The 13,376-nt window shown below is 37.5% G+C and overlaps 1 protein-coding gene across 6 annotated transcripts in view; it reads right to left on the bottom strand.

The window, feature by feature from the left end:
• Positions 1-5,237: 5,237 nt before the first annotated feature.
• SOX5 (SRY-box transcription factor 5) overlaps positions 5,238-13,376 on the bottom strand; it is a 977,646-nt gene continuing 969,507 nt past the window's right edge. For all 6 annotated transcript variants that reach the window (XM_080810710.1, XM_080810707.1, XM_080810708.1 and 3 more), the window contains 2 exons: positions 7,578-7,794; positions 5,238-5,959 (listed from right to left, as the gene is read on the bottom strand). In XM_080810710.1, coding sequence (XP_080666836.1) covers positions 5,656-5,959; positions 7,578-7,794 — 521 coding nt within the window. In that variant the 3' untranslated portion in view covers positions 5,238-5,655. The remainder of the gene's footprint in view (positions 5,960-7,577; positions 7,795-13,376) is intronic.

Raw genomic sequence — 13,376 nt, 5'->3', positions numbered from 1 at the left:
AAACAGCCCCACCTCCTGGTTGTTTTGAGACACCAGGGCACGCTGCGGGATTATCTGGAGCTGTTCAACAGCAACAGCTTTATCTCCATCCCCAGAGATTTCTGATTCACTACGTCTGGAGTCCCGCCCAGGAATCTACACTTTGAGCAGTTAATTCTGAAGCAGGTGGTCGGTGGACCAGTCTTTGTAAAAATACTTCGCTTAAGGAATACAACGGGCAGAGTGTTAGTAGAGTAGATCCTTTTTATAGACTCTATATTCAGTCGAACCAGAGGCTATCTGACCCAACGTCTTGATACTTACTTAAAAACCAAGCAAACAACCGAGGAAACAAAAAACCCCCTGCATGAACCGGTTACACACAGAACTATCAAGTTAGAAAAACATAATATGGTGGAAGAGACGTGCAAAAATGGTCATCGGAAGGAAAGGGGGCTTCTTGTTTTTTTCACATTTGCTTAAAAAGTTGAAGGTAGAATCCAGAGGTTAATGGGGTAGACTCTTAAATTAGATGCCAGCAAGGTGAAAATTACAGTTCTCCATAATTTCACAATCTGAAATTTACATTTTTTCCCTATACAAACAATAGGACAAAATATAATTTTAAAGTGTGGAAACCCTGCCCCCATGATAGCATCAAACTTGGGAAAAGGACATTAAACGTGCTCCGGGCTGTAGGATTTCAAAGAGTATTAGACTCAATTACATACGAGAGCGATATCTTTTGACATTATAGTGAAGCTAGATCCCTGTATGCTGTGATGCGTTATCTTGCAATGTCCAGCGCTAAGAATTAAATTCTTAGCCCCTTGTGGTTCAAAGTCCACTTCAGGGACTGGGGTTATTTATATTGAAAACTAAATTATTTTCTGTACTTTTGCTTTTTCCATAAGAAAACTAAAGATTATACCTTCACAACAGGAATTGTGAAAAGAAACACAGTATAATAGGTAAAGAACACATTTGCTGTTTTTATTGGTGCCTTGCATGGCAGTAATACTGAAAAAAGAGAATGCAAAAACAAAAAACAAAAAAACAAACAAAAAAAACAGGTTGGTGGCAACCCACATCTTTTTTTTTAAGAGTACATAAACTCCTGTTTTATTTTTATTGTGGCATGAATGGTAACATAAAACCAAAAACATGAAAATATACAACTTATATTACACTATGTGTTATGAACAAAATATAAATCTATAACTCTATGTTATATTTACATAATTATTTATTTTATTAAATTTCAAGTGAGATGGTAGGTTGCACATACTTTGTTTTAAGCTCCAGGCATTTGATTGTCTCTTTTCTACTTTTTTCCCATTTTTACTTGTAAAATCCAAAATGTTAGAAGGACTAAGAGCTTTAGAGCCAGTGGAGCTGTATAAATACTGTTTTAGTGAACCAGTGACAGAAACACTGGGAAGGACAGGAATCAATCAGTAGAAAACTTAACACAAAATCATCTTCAACTTGGGAAACTGAAAGTTATAGGAAACTTTAAAATTAAATACTGTAAAAGCCTGTCTAAACAAAAACTTATGCCCTAGAAGAGATATCTGAACCACTTTAAGTGGGCTTCAAAATTTTCCTTGCAGACCTCATAATTTTTATTTTACTATTAACTTGATAGACAAATAGTTTATAAACCTGTTTGTAAATATACAGTTGTTTATTACAATTCAATAATTTGCCCATTAGAATGAATGAAAATTATTTTTTGATGTTTTAAATGTGATAAAAGAGATTTTCTCTGGGAACAGTAACTACTTCTGGATTAAGAAAATATCTGAAATTGGGACCACAAAATAGTTAAAGATAATTGTCTTTAAATGAATTAAGGTAAAAGTCTACTCCAAAATCAAATCTATGAAATAATTTCATCATCAAAGAAAACTCTCTTATATTCGTTCCTTATCAGAGGATTTGGTTTCAATAATAATTATGTTCTTTGGGAGGGATTTTATACATGGTTAACTTTTACAGATGCCAAATAAATGTTACAAATTGACTTAACTAATTTAGGTATAAACGTACTGAAGAATAGTTTTGTCTTTTATCCAATTGCAGTAACCAGCCAAATTATTAGTAATTTGTAAATGAGCAACTTTAACCTATTTTCTCCAGTGATGTTCTCTTAGATTCATATTAAAACATGGCTATTTTTGGAGGAATTGATTATAATAGCAATAAAATGAGAGTTCAGGCAAGATTATTCCTCAGTACTGGGATGAGTGTGTGCCTGTGTGCGTGTATGTGTGTGTATGTTTGCGTGCACGTGAGAGAGATAAAGAGAGAGAGAGAAAGAAGGGAGCGGGGATTTGTGAATGAGAGGTAGGAAAGGATAGAGGAGAGAAATGTTATCTTCATTTCAGATTGATCTTACTCTGATTTCCTCTACCTTCACTTTTTTGATCATCATGGGGCACAGAGAAAGAATACAAGGTTTTAGGATCCTTTACAAAAATGATAAACCAATCAAATGCCAAAAAGGCAATGTGTTTACACAATAAGTTGCTATTCATAGCACCTTTTATCAAATGACTTGAAAGCACTTCAAACATCAATATAATTTTTGTCTGTCTGTTTTCTTTTGGGGAAAACTAAGGCAAATAAATTACGATACCCAGTGAATTCTATGTCAGGACACAAGAGAACAGAACTCGGGGCTCTGGACTTCCTGTTTTCGTCCATGCACGGTGCAGCCTCTCTGACATCAACCTAACTAAATAAAATTAACTTCTGAATTTCAGCAGTTAAAGGTCACCATTAACAATTTCGTTTTCCCCTTCAAATAAAACAAAATAAAGAACAAACAAAAAAAGACCAAACAGAAGTGTTTTGTCAATTCACTGCTAAGTGCATTAGAATTGGTTTCAGCCGTGATTGCCCTCAGTGGCCTCTACCTGGAGCTAAAACAAAGTATTCTTGTAGCCCAAAGTCATGAAATGAAAACAAAGCATCTTTATAACGTGGTGTAAAATAAGTATCCAGCAAACGTGAGAGGTGAACCCACATAAGTCAGAAAGAATTTGTTAACAAAGACGAAGAACAAATTTTTAAAAATCTGTTTTCACATTGTACATAATAACAATATAAAACGAGTGTCTATTTTTTTTCCTTATCCAGAGTGCTTAAAAACAACAAACAAAAACAAAAACAAAAAAATTGGCTCTAGATGACTGTGGCAATTAAATAACTAAATGAGTGATGAGAGCATAAGTTAATTAAGATTGAACACGACCCTCCTATTCACTCCTTTGTATGAAACACCAGAACTTGACATTGTTGGGGCCAAATTTTTAAAAAGGAGAAAACTTACTGAAGGAGAAGTAAAATTGTGTGGGTGAACGTGTGTGTGTGTGTGTGTGTGTGTGTGTGTATAAATATATATATATATATGAGTTGGAAGATGGAAATTTGTTTTAAATATCTAACAGCTTATTGGCTGCACTTCCAAATCAGAGGAGAATAAAATAGAGAGGGAGAAATAAATTATACATAACTTACTAATCTGGGAACAGCTGACCATTATTATTATTATTACTATTATTATTATTATTATTTTATCATCATCATTACAACACTAGCAAAAAGAGGCAGTTCAAATGAAAATACAGTCATCAAAAACAAACAGAAAAACAAAACAAAATCTCTGACATGCAGGATATGATCAGCTCTTCCAAGCAAAACCCCAGATCAAGTCTTTTGAGAGAGAGAAAAATAAAAAGGATTTGTTTTTCTTATTTATGTGTAAAAATCAAACTTTTGGGTCAGGTTTGAGGGGTGGGATAGGAAAATGAGGACTGGAGTGAAAACCATAGCACATCCAAGCTCCCGGCTGGAGTATTGAACTGTCTGATGCTTCAGCACAAATAATGGCAATGGACTTGAAGTGATTTTGCATTTATTTGTACAAGCCCTGTAACCACCTAGGCATGTGGCTGGCGAAATCTAAACAAGTAGTTCTGTCACCATCAGTTGTTGCTCTATGCACATACTCTGCTGGAACCAAAAACTGGACTTCCGTGGATTCGTCTTATGGCGAGGGAAAGTGGTGGCGAGGATCACTGGGTTCAGCCAGGCTCCGTTTCTGTCAGGCTGCTATGACTTTTAATCAAATCCTGGTTTTTAGGGGATGGGATGCACATGGCCCACAATTGTGAAATGCAAATGGCCTCCGCCTCATTTCATGGAGAGATGAAAAATACCTTACAAAATCATCAGTTCCATTTCCTGATCAGGAAAGGATGGAATGTTGAAGAAATAAGCTAATTCTGTGTTTCTGGAAAATGGCCAAATACAGTCAAGGAAAACAAGGATTGCTTTGCTCAATGTTATCAATAGGAAAAACAAACAGAAATCATTAAGTCACAAACGTTAGTGGAACCAACTGACCAGGAAGAAGGGACATCTGGGAACAGTTTGCTAGTAGCTTCCATGTTATACATGCACACCTCGATTACACAGGGCTGCCTGATCCATCCAATAATAATCATATTAGAAATTTAAAAATATAATTTCTGAGCCCTATCTTGGTTGTCATTTGAAGTGCAAAGTCAAGGTCAAGCTTGCTTCCAGACCAGTCACTTAGGAGGATGTGGGATTTCATCCCCAGATGTGGGTTTAACTCACAATGGTTCAATGTTATTCCTATTAGTACCATAATCACACACATACATACACACAAAAATCCAAGATCAGAAAATATTTTTTTCTCTAAATTTCTTATGTCTCTCTCTCTCTCTCTCTCTCTTTTCACCTGAGAACAGCACCTACAGTTTCCATTTAAGAAAAAAAAAGTCAAATCTCACCAGCTGCTGGTATTTCAGGTTTTTCAAGGGATTGTCTAAGATATAACACTGTCCTAACTTAAGAAGGAACAGGAAAAAGGAAAGGAAAAAAAAAGGAACTGGGTCAACACTTCAGTACAAATTTGGCACTTGCTCAAAGATGTAGTGTGGTGTGCAATAGATAAAGAAAGTCCTCTAAAGAAAATAATTGCTTGTTTTGTGGTGGATAGCAAGGAAGTTAAAAACAGGCTCTTTTTCCCTCTTCCCCCCCATGCACAGACTTCCATCTTTAAAGTATAGAGATGGAGAAGGTGGAGAGAAGTAAAGAGAAATTCATCTTTCTTTTTTTCTGTCAGGTGCATTACAAAAAAAAAAAAAAAGGAAAGGAAAGAAAAAGAAAAGGAAAAAACCCAGAAACCCCAAAAAACAAAACAAAACTTATTTCTTTTTAAAAATTGTAGCACAAAACAACAAAACACATTCACAAGCCACTTGTTGGCACTGTGTACCTGAGTGAGAATTTCTAGAACATTGTAGAACAAACAGCCATAAAGTTTATTAAAAAAAAAAAAGTTGACGGGTAAGACTTCAGTGCTTGGATGTAGCAGCTGAATTACTGGCATTATTTTACCCATAGCTTATTTCAATCTCTTGTTGTTGATATTGTTGTTTGCTTGTATTTTTTTTTTTTTCCTTTCCAAGCCTTTTGAGGCTGAGGTCTATTAGTCAGCTGATGTCCCAACTATTTAAGACTAACAGTTAAAGTAACAGTCAGTGTATGAGAAAGTTAATGTGCTTGGCCACTGGTAAGGATGAACCAGCTAGGGCTTCTTTAAGTCCTAAGGTCACAACAATCTTTTGACCCTTATCAGTTGGCTTGTCCTGCAATATGATTTTCACTGTCACTCCCATAATCTACATCCGGGTCATCCTCTTCCTCATCGAACTCATCATAAATTTCTCCGTTGATGTCCTCGGCCTGTATCTCTTCTTTGATATGTGGCTCCTCTCCTTTCACGCCGTAAGTGCTCTGGATAACAGGCATCCCGGGCTCTGGGCTGCTGGACACGCTTGAGTGCTCTGAGGGCAGGTGAGGGGAGGGCATTCCCGCCATGGCGATGGCTCCAGGGTACACAACACCAGCGGTGGCGATGGGGATCTGTGCTTGTTGCCTGCAGAGAGGAAGTCCCAAAAAAAGACTGTGGGTGAGGGGATACTCAGAGGCACGCTTTACTCTCTAACGCATCTGCTCAGCTTGCCCATTCTAAAACTGTGATTCTCATCCTATTGCCCAACATTCAAAAAATTGCATCCTCCTGTGATATCAACACCTTACCTCTGTCTCCGGCTTGGCAGATCACAAGGCACTTACTTGTGTTACCTATTTGACTCTTAAAATAACTGTTTTATTACTATCTTATTTTATAAAAAACAAAACAAAACCAAACCTGAGGTGCAGAAAGATTAAGCAGCAGAACTTGACCCCAAGTTCATGTCCCCTTCACTACGACAGTGTTTTCAGAAATAATTAAGCTACAGATAATGCAATTTTAATGGGATAAAACCCCCTAAAATATTAGAGTTCTCAAAATAAAACGTTATTGCTCAGAACTCACCAGAACTGAACAGTAACTCATTGCCCACCTGGTCTCTGCAATAGTTGGGGGGATGGGAAGCAGGGCATACAGCTCTGCAGCCGCACAAGGCCCTGGGCTTAGAAAGACCTTATGCTTGGGTTAAAGAATTTCAAGACTGTGGCAGCAGAACTTAACTCTTTAATAGAAACCCCACATTTTCATTTTGCATAGGGCTCCACAAATTATGTAGCTGGTCCTAGTGGGAAGGGATTAATAGATGATGTTCATTTAGGCTCTATTCATTCATTTATTTGTTCGTTCATTCATATGTCTACTGTTCCATCCGTGTTGGGTTTTGTGCTCAGCTTTGAGGAGAGTCATGCATTGGCATATAAAGCACAGAGCCCGCAGACTCTTTCCAGGGAGGAAGATAGGGAGGGCAGACTTTAAAAAAAAAAAAAAAAAAAAAAAAAAAATTTTTTTTAAAGTATCCTCTGGCCATTTTCAGAACAGTATTTATTATTCTAAGAAGCCTTTGGGATCTTAATAACTTCTGTTCCAAACAGGAGCTACCTCATTTCCCTGCTTTCTGAGAAAATTCTGCAGAAGCAATGAAGTTGCCGGCAGCATCACAGGACACAGCACCCAGCCTCGCCAGAGGAAGCAGGGTAAGACCTCCTCCTGGGAGCTCCATTCTTGATTCAGAAGCGCGCTTTCCCCTTCACAACCTTGCCGTGCCCTAAACAGAATCTCCACTTTGCCCGATCTACAAAGGCCACACGTGTGCCTTGACAGCCCAGAAACCCCTCTATATTCCAAAGCAAGTGTTTCTTTTGAAACCATTTTTACGATGTATTATCTCCAACAAGAATGGTGTCGAACTTGTCCATGTGGCGCCTTGGAAGTAATGAACGCCAACGAGGCGAAGAACTGATAATGCTTCCCAGTTTTTAACAACGCACTTCAAAAGGCTTACTTTCAGAGAGTTCATCCTCAAGCCAGTTGTTAGGGAACTCCTGGGAGAGCCAAGGTCCTAGGCCCTTGGAGTCCCTCCATATGGAGGTACAGGTGGGGGGACAGTCTAGCCCCCGAAAATACACGGAGTTCAGGCTCTTTTTCAAAAGGCTGCCTCGCAGCGAAACAAGAATGTCTCACACCCCATTAAGTGGAACAAGGAGCGCTCCCCGTGCAGACGCGACCGAGAGGCCCATACCCGACGTTGAAGTACTGCCGCATCTCCTGCCGCCTGTTCCGCATGATCGCCTTGTACTCGCCGATGCGCAGCTTCTTGCCGTCCACGAGGCAGGTGCGCTTCGGCCGCGGCTTGTATTTGTAGTCGGGGTACTTCTCCAGGTGCTGCTTGCTGAGACGGGCTTGCTCCTCGTAATATGGCTGTTTCTCTAGGTTCGTCATAGCTTTCCAGCGAGATCCTGTGAGGAAAAGAAGGTTAGGATTCCAACTGCTGCCGCTGCGGAGGTTCCTAAAAAGATAGCCCTGAGAACGAGGAAATCTAAAGTAAAAAATGCGGGCCCAAACTCAGAAACACATAAAAATGTGTTTGATTAGCAAAGGATGACTCATGAGGTGAGATCCCACAGGAACAGAGGTGTTGCTGGCTGTGTCCTTAAGGAAACTGTGTACCCAAAGATACAAAGGTGGGACGATCCTTTTTTTTTTTTCCTGGCTGGAATTAACAACTGAGCAAACCATGTACATTATATATTTAAAAGCTCACAGATAATTTAAAGAATATACCTTTTGTTTCCACATTGGACCATGATGTAATTCAACTGTGAACTGAAAATTTATGCAAAAACTTATTATACATTTTCAATCTGTGGCTAATTATCTAGATGCTGAGTATTTTTAGGTGGGGGGTACATTACTTACTACAAGGGTTTCTCACATATGCTACATATAATTCTCTTCAAAATTTTTTTCTTTTTTTTTTTTTTAAGTAGGCAGAGAGGCAGGCAGAGACAGAGAGAGAGAGAGAGAGAGGAGGAAGCAGGCTCCCTGCAGAGCAGAGAGCCCGATGTGGGGCTCAATCCCAGGACCCTGGGATCATGACCTGAGCTGAAGGCAGAGGCTTTAACCCACTGAGCCACCCAGGCGCCCCCTCCTCAAAATTTGTAAGTGTGTTTTCATGAATGATTGTATTTAAAAATTCATTTCATTAAAACTTTAATTACAAAAAAATATATCAATGAACATGCATTGGGTAACTACTGTGTGCTAGACACTGTGCTAAAAACTTTACACAAGTTGTCCATTTTTACCTTTTACTGGAATCCTGTAAGGTAATATTAGCATTTTTACCTATTTCCATAGATGAGAAAATTGAAATTCAAATAGATGAAGTAACTTATCCAAGGTCACAAAACTATTAAATTTCAAGCCTGTGACTCAAACTCAGGTTGGATATAATTGAACCTGAACATGCTACAATGTATGTTTTTAGATACCTATACCCACCTGCTATGATCTAGCAGAGGTTAGAACTGCCAGAATAAATATGTATGGGGTAAGGTTTTTCTCTTAATAAATCAACTTTCAATAATATAAAGAGATGTCATTTCTTGAAGTATAGTATGCATTAATAATATTAATCCAATTGGTAATCCAAATTGGTTTTCCCCTTCTTTTCACTTTTGATTTTGGTTTGGCTTCAACTAGGATCTCACACACACACACACACACATACACAGCGTGCAGCTTAATTAAAAATAGTTATGCTAATTCTCAATATAAATGTGATTTAAAGCTTTGGTTCTATTACTGTGGCTGTGTGTAGTAGTAAAATAAGTAGTGGTAATAATGTTTACTTTTTATTAAGCATGTGAGGAGATTCTATTTGCAGATGAAGTATGTTTATCAGCAAGTAATCAGCTCAACTTTACCCAAATGTACAAAGACCAAAATAACCGGAATTGGGAGTTCCCTCCAAATAGGTTCTGGTACAGAAGCTTTACCTGCCCTGCAAGCTCATCAAAGCAAGATCTTAAGACTTTTGAATAGGTTCGTTACTCCATAATTCCATATCTCAAATGCAAATAGCTCACTGATGAACAGTTCTTCCCTACAAATGCAGACAATTCCTCAATGTGGGCTGTTACATGTATTAAAGGAATACAGTAACAGGGATGATACTCTTCCCTTAGAATTCTTTCCTATTGGAACAGATGTTGCCTGTCTGGGTCTATCCACATAGGTGTTACAAAAATTTATGAACAGATTTTTTTCCCAATCTAGACAGTCAATATGATTTTATTCTATTTACTACAGAAATCCAGGTTATAGTTCAAAAAATAGAGGTTGTTTTTGTATTCCTTTCTGAAACTTGTGTTTAAATAGCCACATCTAATAATTTGTAGGTATGATCTCAAATGCTATATTGCCCAACAATATTCTCTAGAGGGACTGGAAACCGTTATGTTAGTCTCAGGGCAAATATCACAGATAAAGCTATAATACTATTGAACTAGATCAATTCTTTTTGGGAAGTTTCTTCCAAGTATGTATAACAGGGCTCTGAACTTCAGATCAGGGGGTGCAAAAGTGAGCATACCAGAAATAATTCACTTAAGAATTACATAAATACGTTGAAAAATGGGCCTATGATTGTTGACTTTAAAATTCCCTATCTTTATCACTAGATAGAACAAAGAAACTAGCATTCTCAATTAGAATAGGAATTGCTAAGTGTTCTTCTCTAAGTCTGAATGTTCTATAAGCTTGAAAAGCATGTATTTCTCTAAGGAAAAGGAATGTTTATGCCTCATAGTAACCTGCCTCAGAATGTAATAACCCTTTTTAGATTTCCTACTATGTGCATCCTGCTGTATTAATTACTGAATATGCAGTGATGAATCATTATGTTCCTTATCTTCTTGAGGCTCATATTCCAGTGGAGAAGAAATCTATTAAGCAGCTAATTAAAAAATTTATTATTTTAATTACAATTGTGGAATGTACAGGAAGCTATGTGACCATGATAAGGAGTTGGGATCAATCTTTTGTAGGTCAGGAAGGCTTTGCTGTGGAAATGACTCCTATAGGAATCAGAAAGGGAGGGCTTTCTATGGAGGAAGAACAGAATGGTGAAGTGGGAAGAGGAATTGGAGGAACTTAAAGTCAATCTAGCTGAAATGCAGAGGGAAGGGTGATATATATACACATATAGACATTATATGATAAATGAAAGATATATTAATATAAAGATGACATACACAATAAAAGAGTGTAAATTCTCCGACAAGTTGACTTCTAAATCCGCATGAACGGGAATCACACAATGTTTAGATACTTGATAATACAATTTCCTTGGAAATATCACTGAATCCTAAATTACATTTTAAAAGATGGCCATATCATAGTTAAAGTCTTTTTAAAGAATTAAGGTAGCCTAAGCACTGTGTGTACTTGGCAAAAGTACACACAGTCTTCTGTGAAGACTGTTTCGGTTTGGTGGCAAATACAGTTTTCATTTTTCAATAATAACTTTTGAATAGAGAAAAACAAATAACAAGTTTGGTTTGGGTTTTAATGGCTTTGCAGGTACAGCATCCACTGTATATAGCTATGATGTGAACCCTGAGACACACTACATGAGCAATTTAGGTCTCTCAGGAGGAGATGAAAACATCTACCTGACCTGGGTGGGGCTGGTTGCTTACCCTGGACCACGTGCAGGGAGTACGTTCCCTGCATTTTTCAAAAGACTGGCCTTTTACAATGGAAAATGCAGAAGGACATTTGGGTATTCCCCCTGATGACAAAGAGGATGATTAAATAAAAAAATCTGATGTTCAAAATAAGAAGGAAAAAAAAAAAAAAAAAAGAAACCACCACCAGTCTTGAGAGTCCTCTTTTCCTTTCTAAATCTGCCAATACAATAAAAATGAAGAGTTTGAGCTGAGCAGCATTGTCATCTCCATGGGGTCTGTAATGAATTTGCACATTTTACTCCAACTACTGTATATCTAATCAGAAAAAGATGTCCCCCATCCCCTGATCTAGCGCCAAACAGTAAAAGGTGATTCCTTATGTTAACAATTTCAGCAGAATGGCTTATTAAAACCAGATTTTAGGGTATTATAAAATGCTTAGAAGCCCTTTAAAATGTCAACTAGGATCCCCAGAGACTATATAAAATGTCAACCCAGCTCAAGCGCCTGTTTTAAGCAGAATGAATTAGCGGCATGCTGTCGGAGGCTGTTATCCAAAACAATCAGTAAAGAGGAAAACATCAAGCTTTCTTTGTACTTTTATATGAAATGGGCCAGTTCGAATGATCTTCTGGATATGTGAAGATCACTTATTTATTTGAAGCTATGACCAAATATTGAGGTCCCAAACACCTCAGTGTTTTTTTCTTCCTGCTATATCTTTAATGAACACAATTCTCTTGAAAAGTCTAAAATCAGACAGCACTCTTTTTCATGTCACCCATTATGATATAATCATATGATCATTCTAATATTCTTTCCTTCAAACCAGAAAAAAATGCTTGTAGCTGGTCATGTCTTCCCATAAAATCTTATGCTGCATTCCTAAAGTATTTCACATTATCAAAACTGATACTTCTCTTACACTTAGGATAAAGTTTTAAGCAGTGACTATCATTTTTCCAGTATTCAGACACAGGAATTGAATGATATAGACAGTTTAAACAATCAGTATTTAGTCTGTTTTTTTAAATTTTAACATTTTGGGATTTCTAATTTTGTAATAACTGATACATTAGGATATGGAATATGTTTACATAAAGCATTTTATTCTTTTCTAGAGTTTTTCCAAATGGAACAGGTATGATATCTACTTAAAAAATGGGAAACTTTGGGGCACCTGGGTGGCTCAGTGGGTTAAAGCCTCTGCCTTCGGCTCATGTCATGATCCCAGAGTCTTGGGATCAAGCCCCGCAACAGGCTCTTTGTTCAGTGGGGAGCCTGCTTCCCCTCCTCTCTCTTTGCCTGCCTCTCTGTCTACTTGTGATCTCTGCCTGTCAAATAAATAAAATCTTTAAAAAAAATGGGAAACTTCATATGGAAGGCAAAATTTGGTCATAAAAAAGGAAAAACAGATCAGAGATGGTAGAGATGTAAAAAATGTGCATTTCCTTTATCCGTAAACATTCACATTTTTTAAGCTTCACGTGCTGTTATCTTTTGACATAACATTCATTTAAAGATCTCAAAATCATTTTAGATGAAAACCGAAACATAAGTTCAAGTGGTTAATGGTTTCTGTTTTGTTGCGTTACTTATTTGTTGAAGCGCAAATTCAGAGTTAGGTGTTCCTATTCTTTTCTTGTTGTTTAGCTCTTAGAAGTCAGGGAATAAATAATCTAAAACGTGCTTAGATTATCTGGTAGCTAGCCACCACACTATCTGAAGATGAAGAAGGTGGTGATGATGTCAAGTGAACAGCACAAAAGAAATGGAATCTTCCCCTCCTTTTCCTGGGCCTTCAACTGGTCTCTAGTTGGTCTCTTTATAATCATTACCTTACCTCTCACCATCTCTTCTGTGTGCTTTCAGCATCTGTGTACGTAAGGCAAATATGTACTGTATCTGTTAAGCTGAAAGCTGCAATAGCAGGAAAAGTCCCTTTTTAAAAGAGGCTGAAAATCTGCTGAAGGCTACAAAAAGTATAAATTAAAAATTGCATCACGCGCCTCATCTTCTTGTGTCTTGACATTCTTAACTGGTTCTCAGTTATAGTACCGGAACAAACCTCACATATATGTATTCTCCAGCCCTACCACGTGAAGAATTCTGTAGCTCAAAGGGAAAGAACAAATACAGTCAACCTCATTGTCAAGTGGCTCAGAGGAAAGGAACTTTTTTTCTTAGTCTTGCTACAAAATATCTCTAGATCTTAAAGAAGAGAAAATATCGCAACAATTAGTAAGGAGACACAGGACTAAGCAAGCTATGAAAACTGAGCACCTTTCTCCACGGACATGAAATGCTTCATCATCAGAAGGAAAGCCTCAATTAATGGTGCTTAT

The sequence above is a fragment of the Martes martes genome (assembly GCF_963455335.1).
Source record: "Martes martes genome assembly, chromosome: 8".
In the NCBI taxonomy this organism is placed as follows: domain Eukaryota; kingdom Metazoa; phylum Chordata; class Mammalia; order Carnivora; family Mustelidae; genus Martes; species Martes martes.
This window is presented reverse-complemented; position numbering and strand designations above follow the sequence as displayed.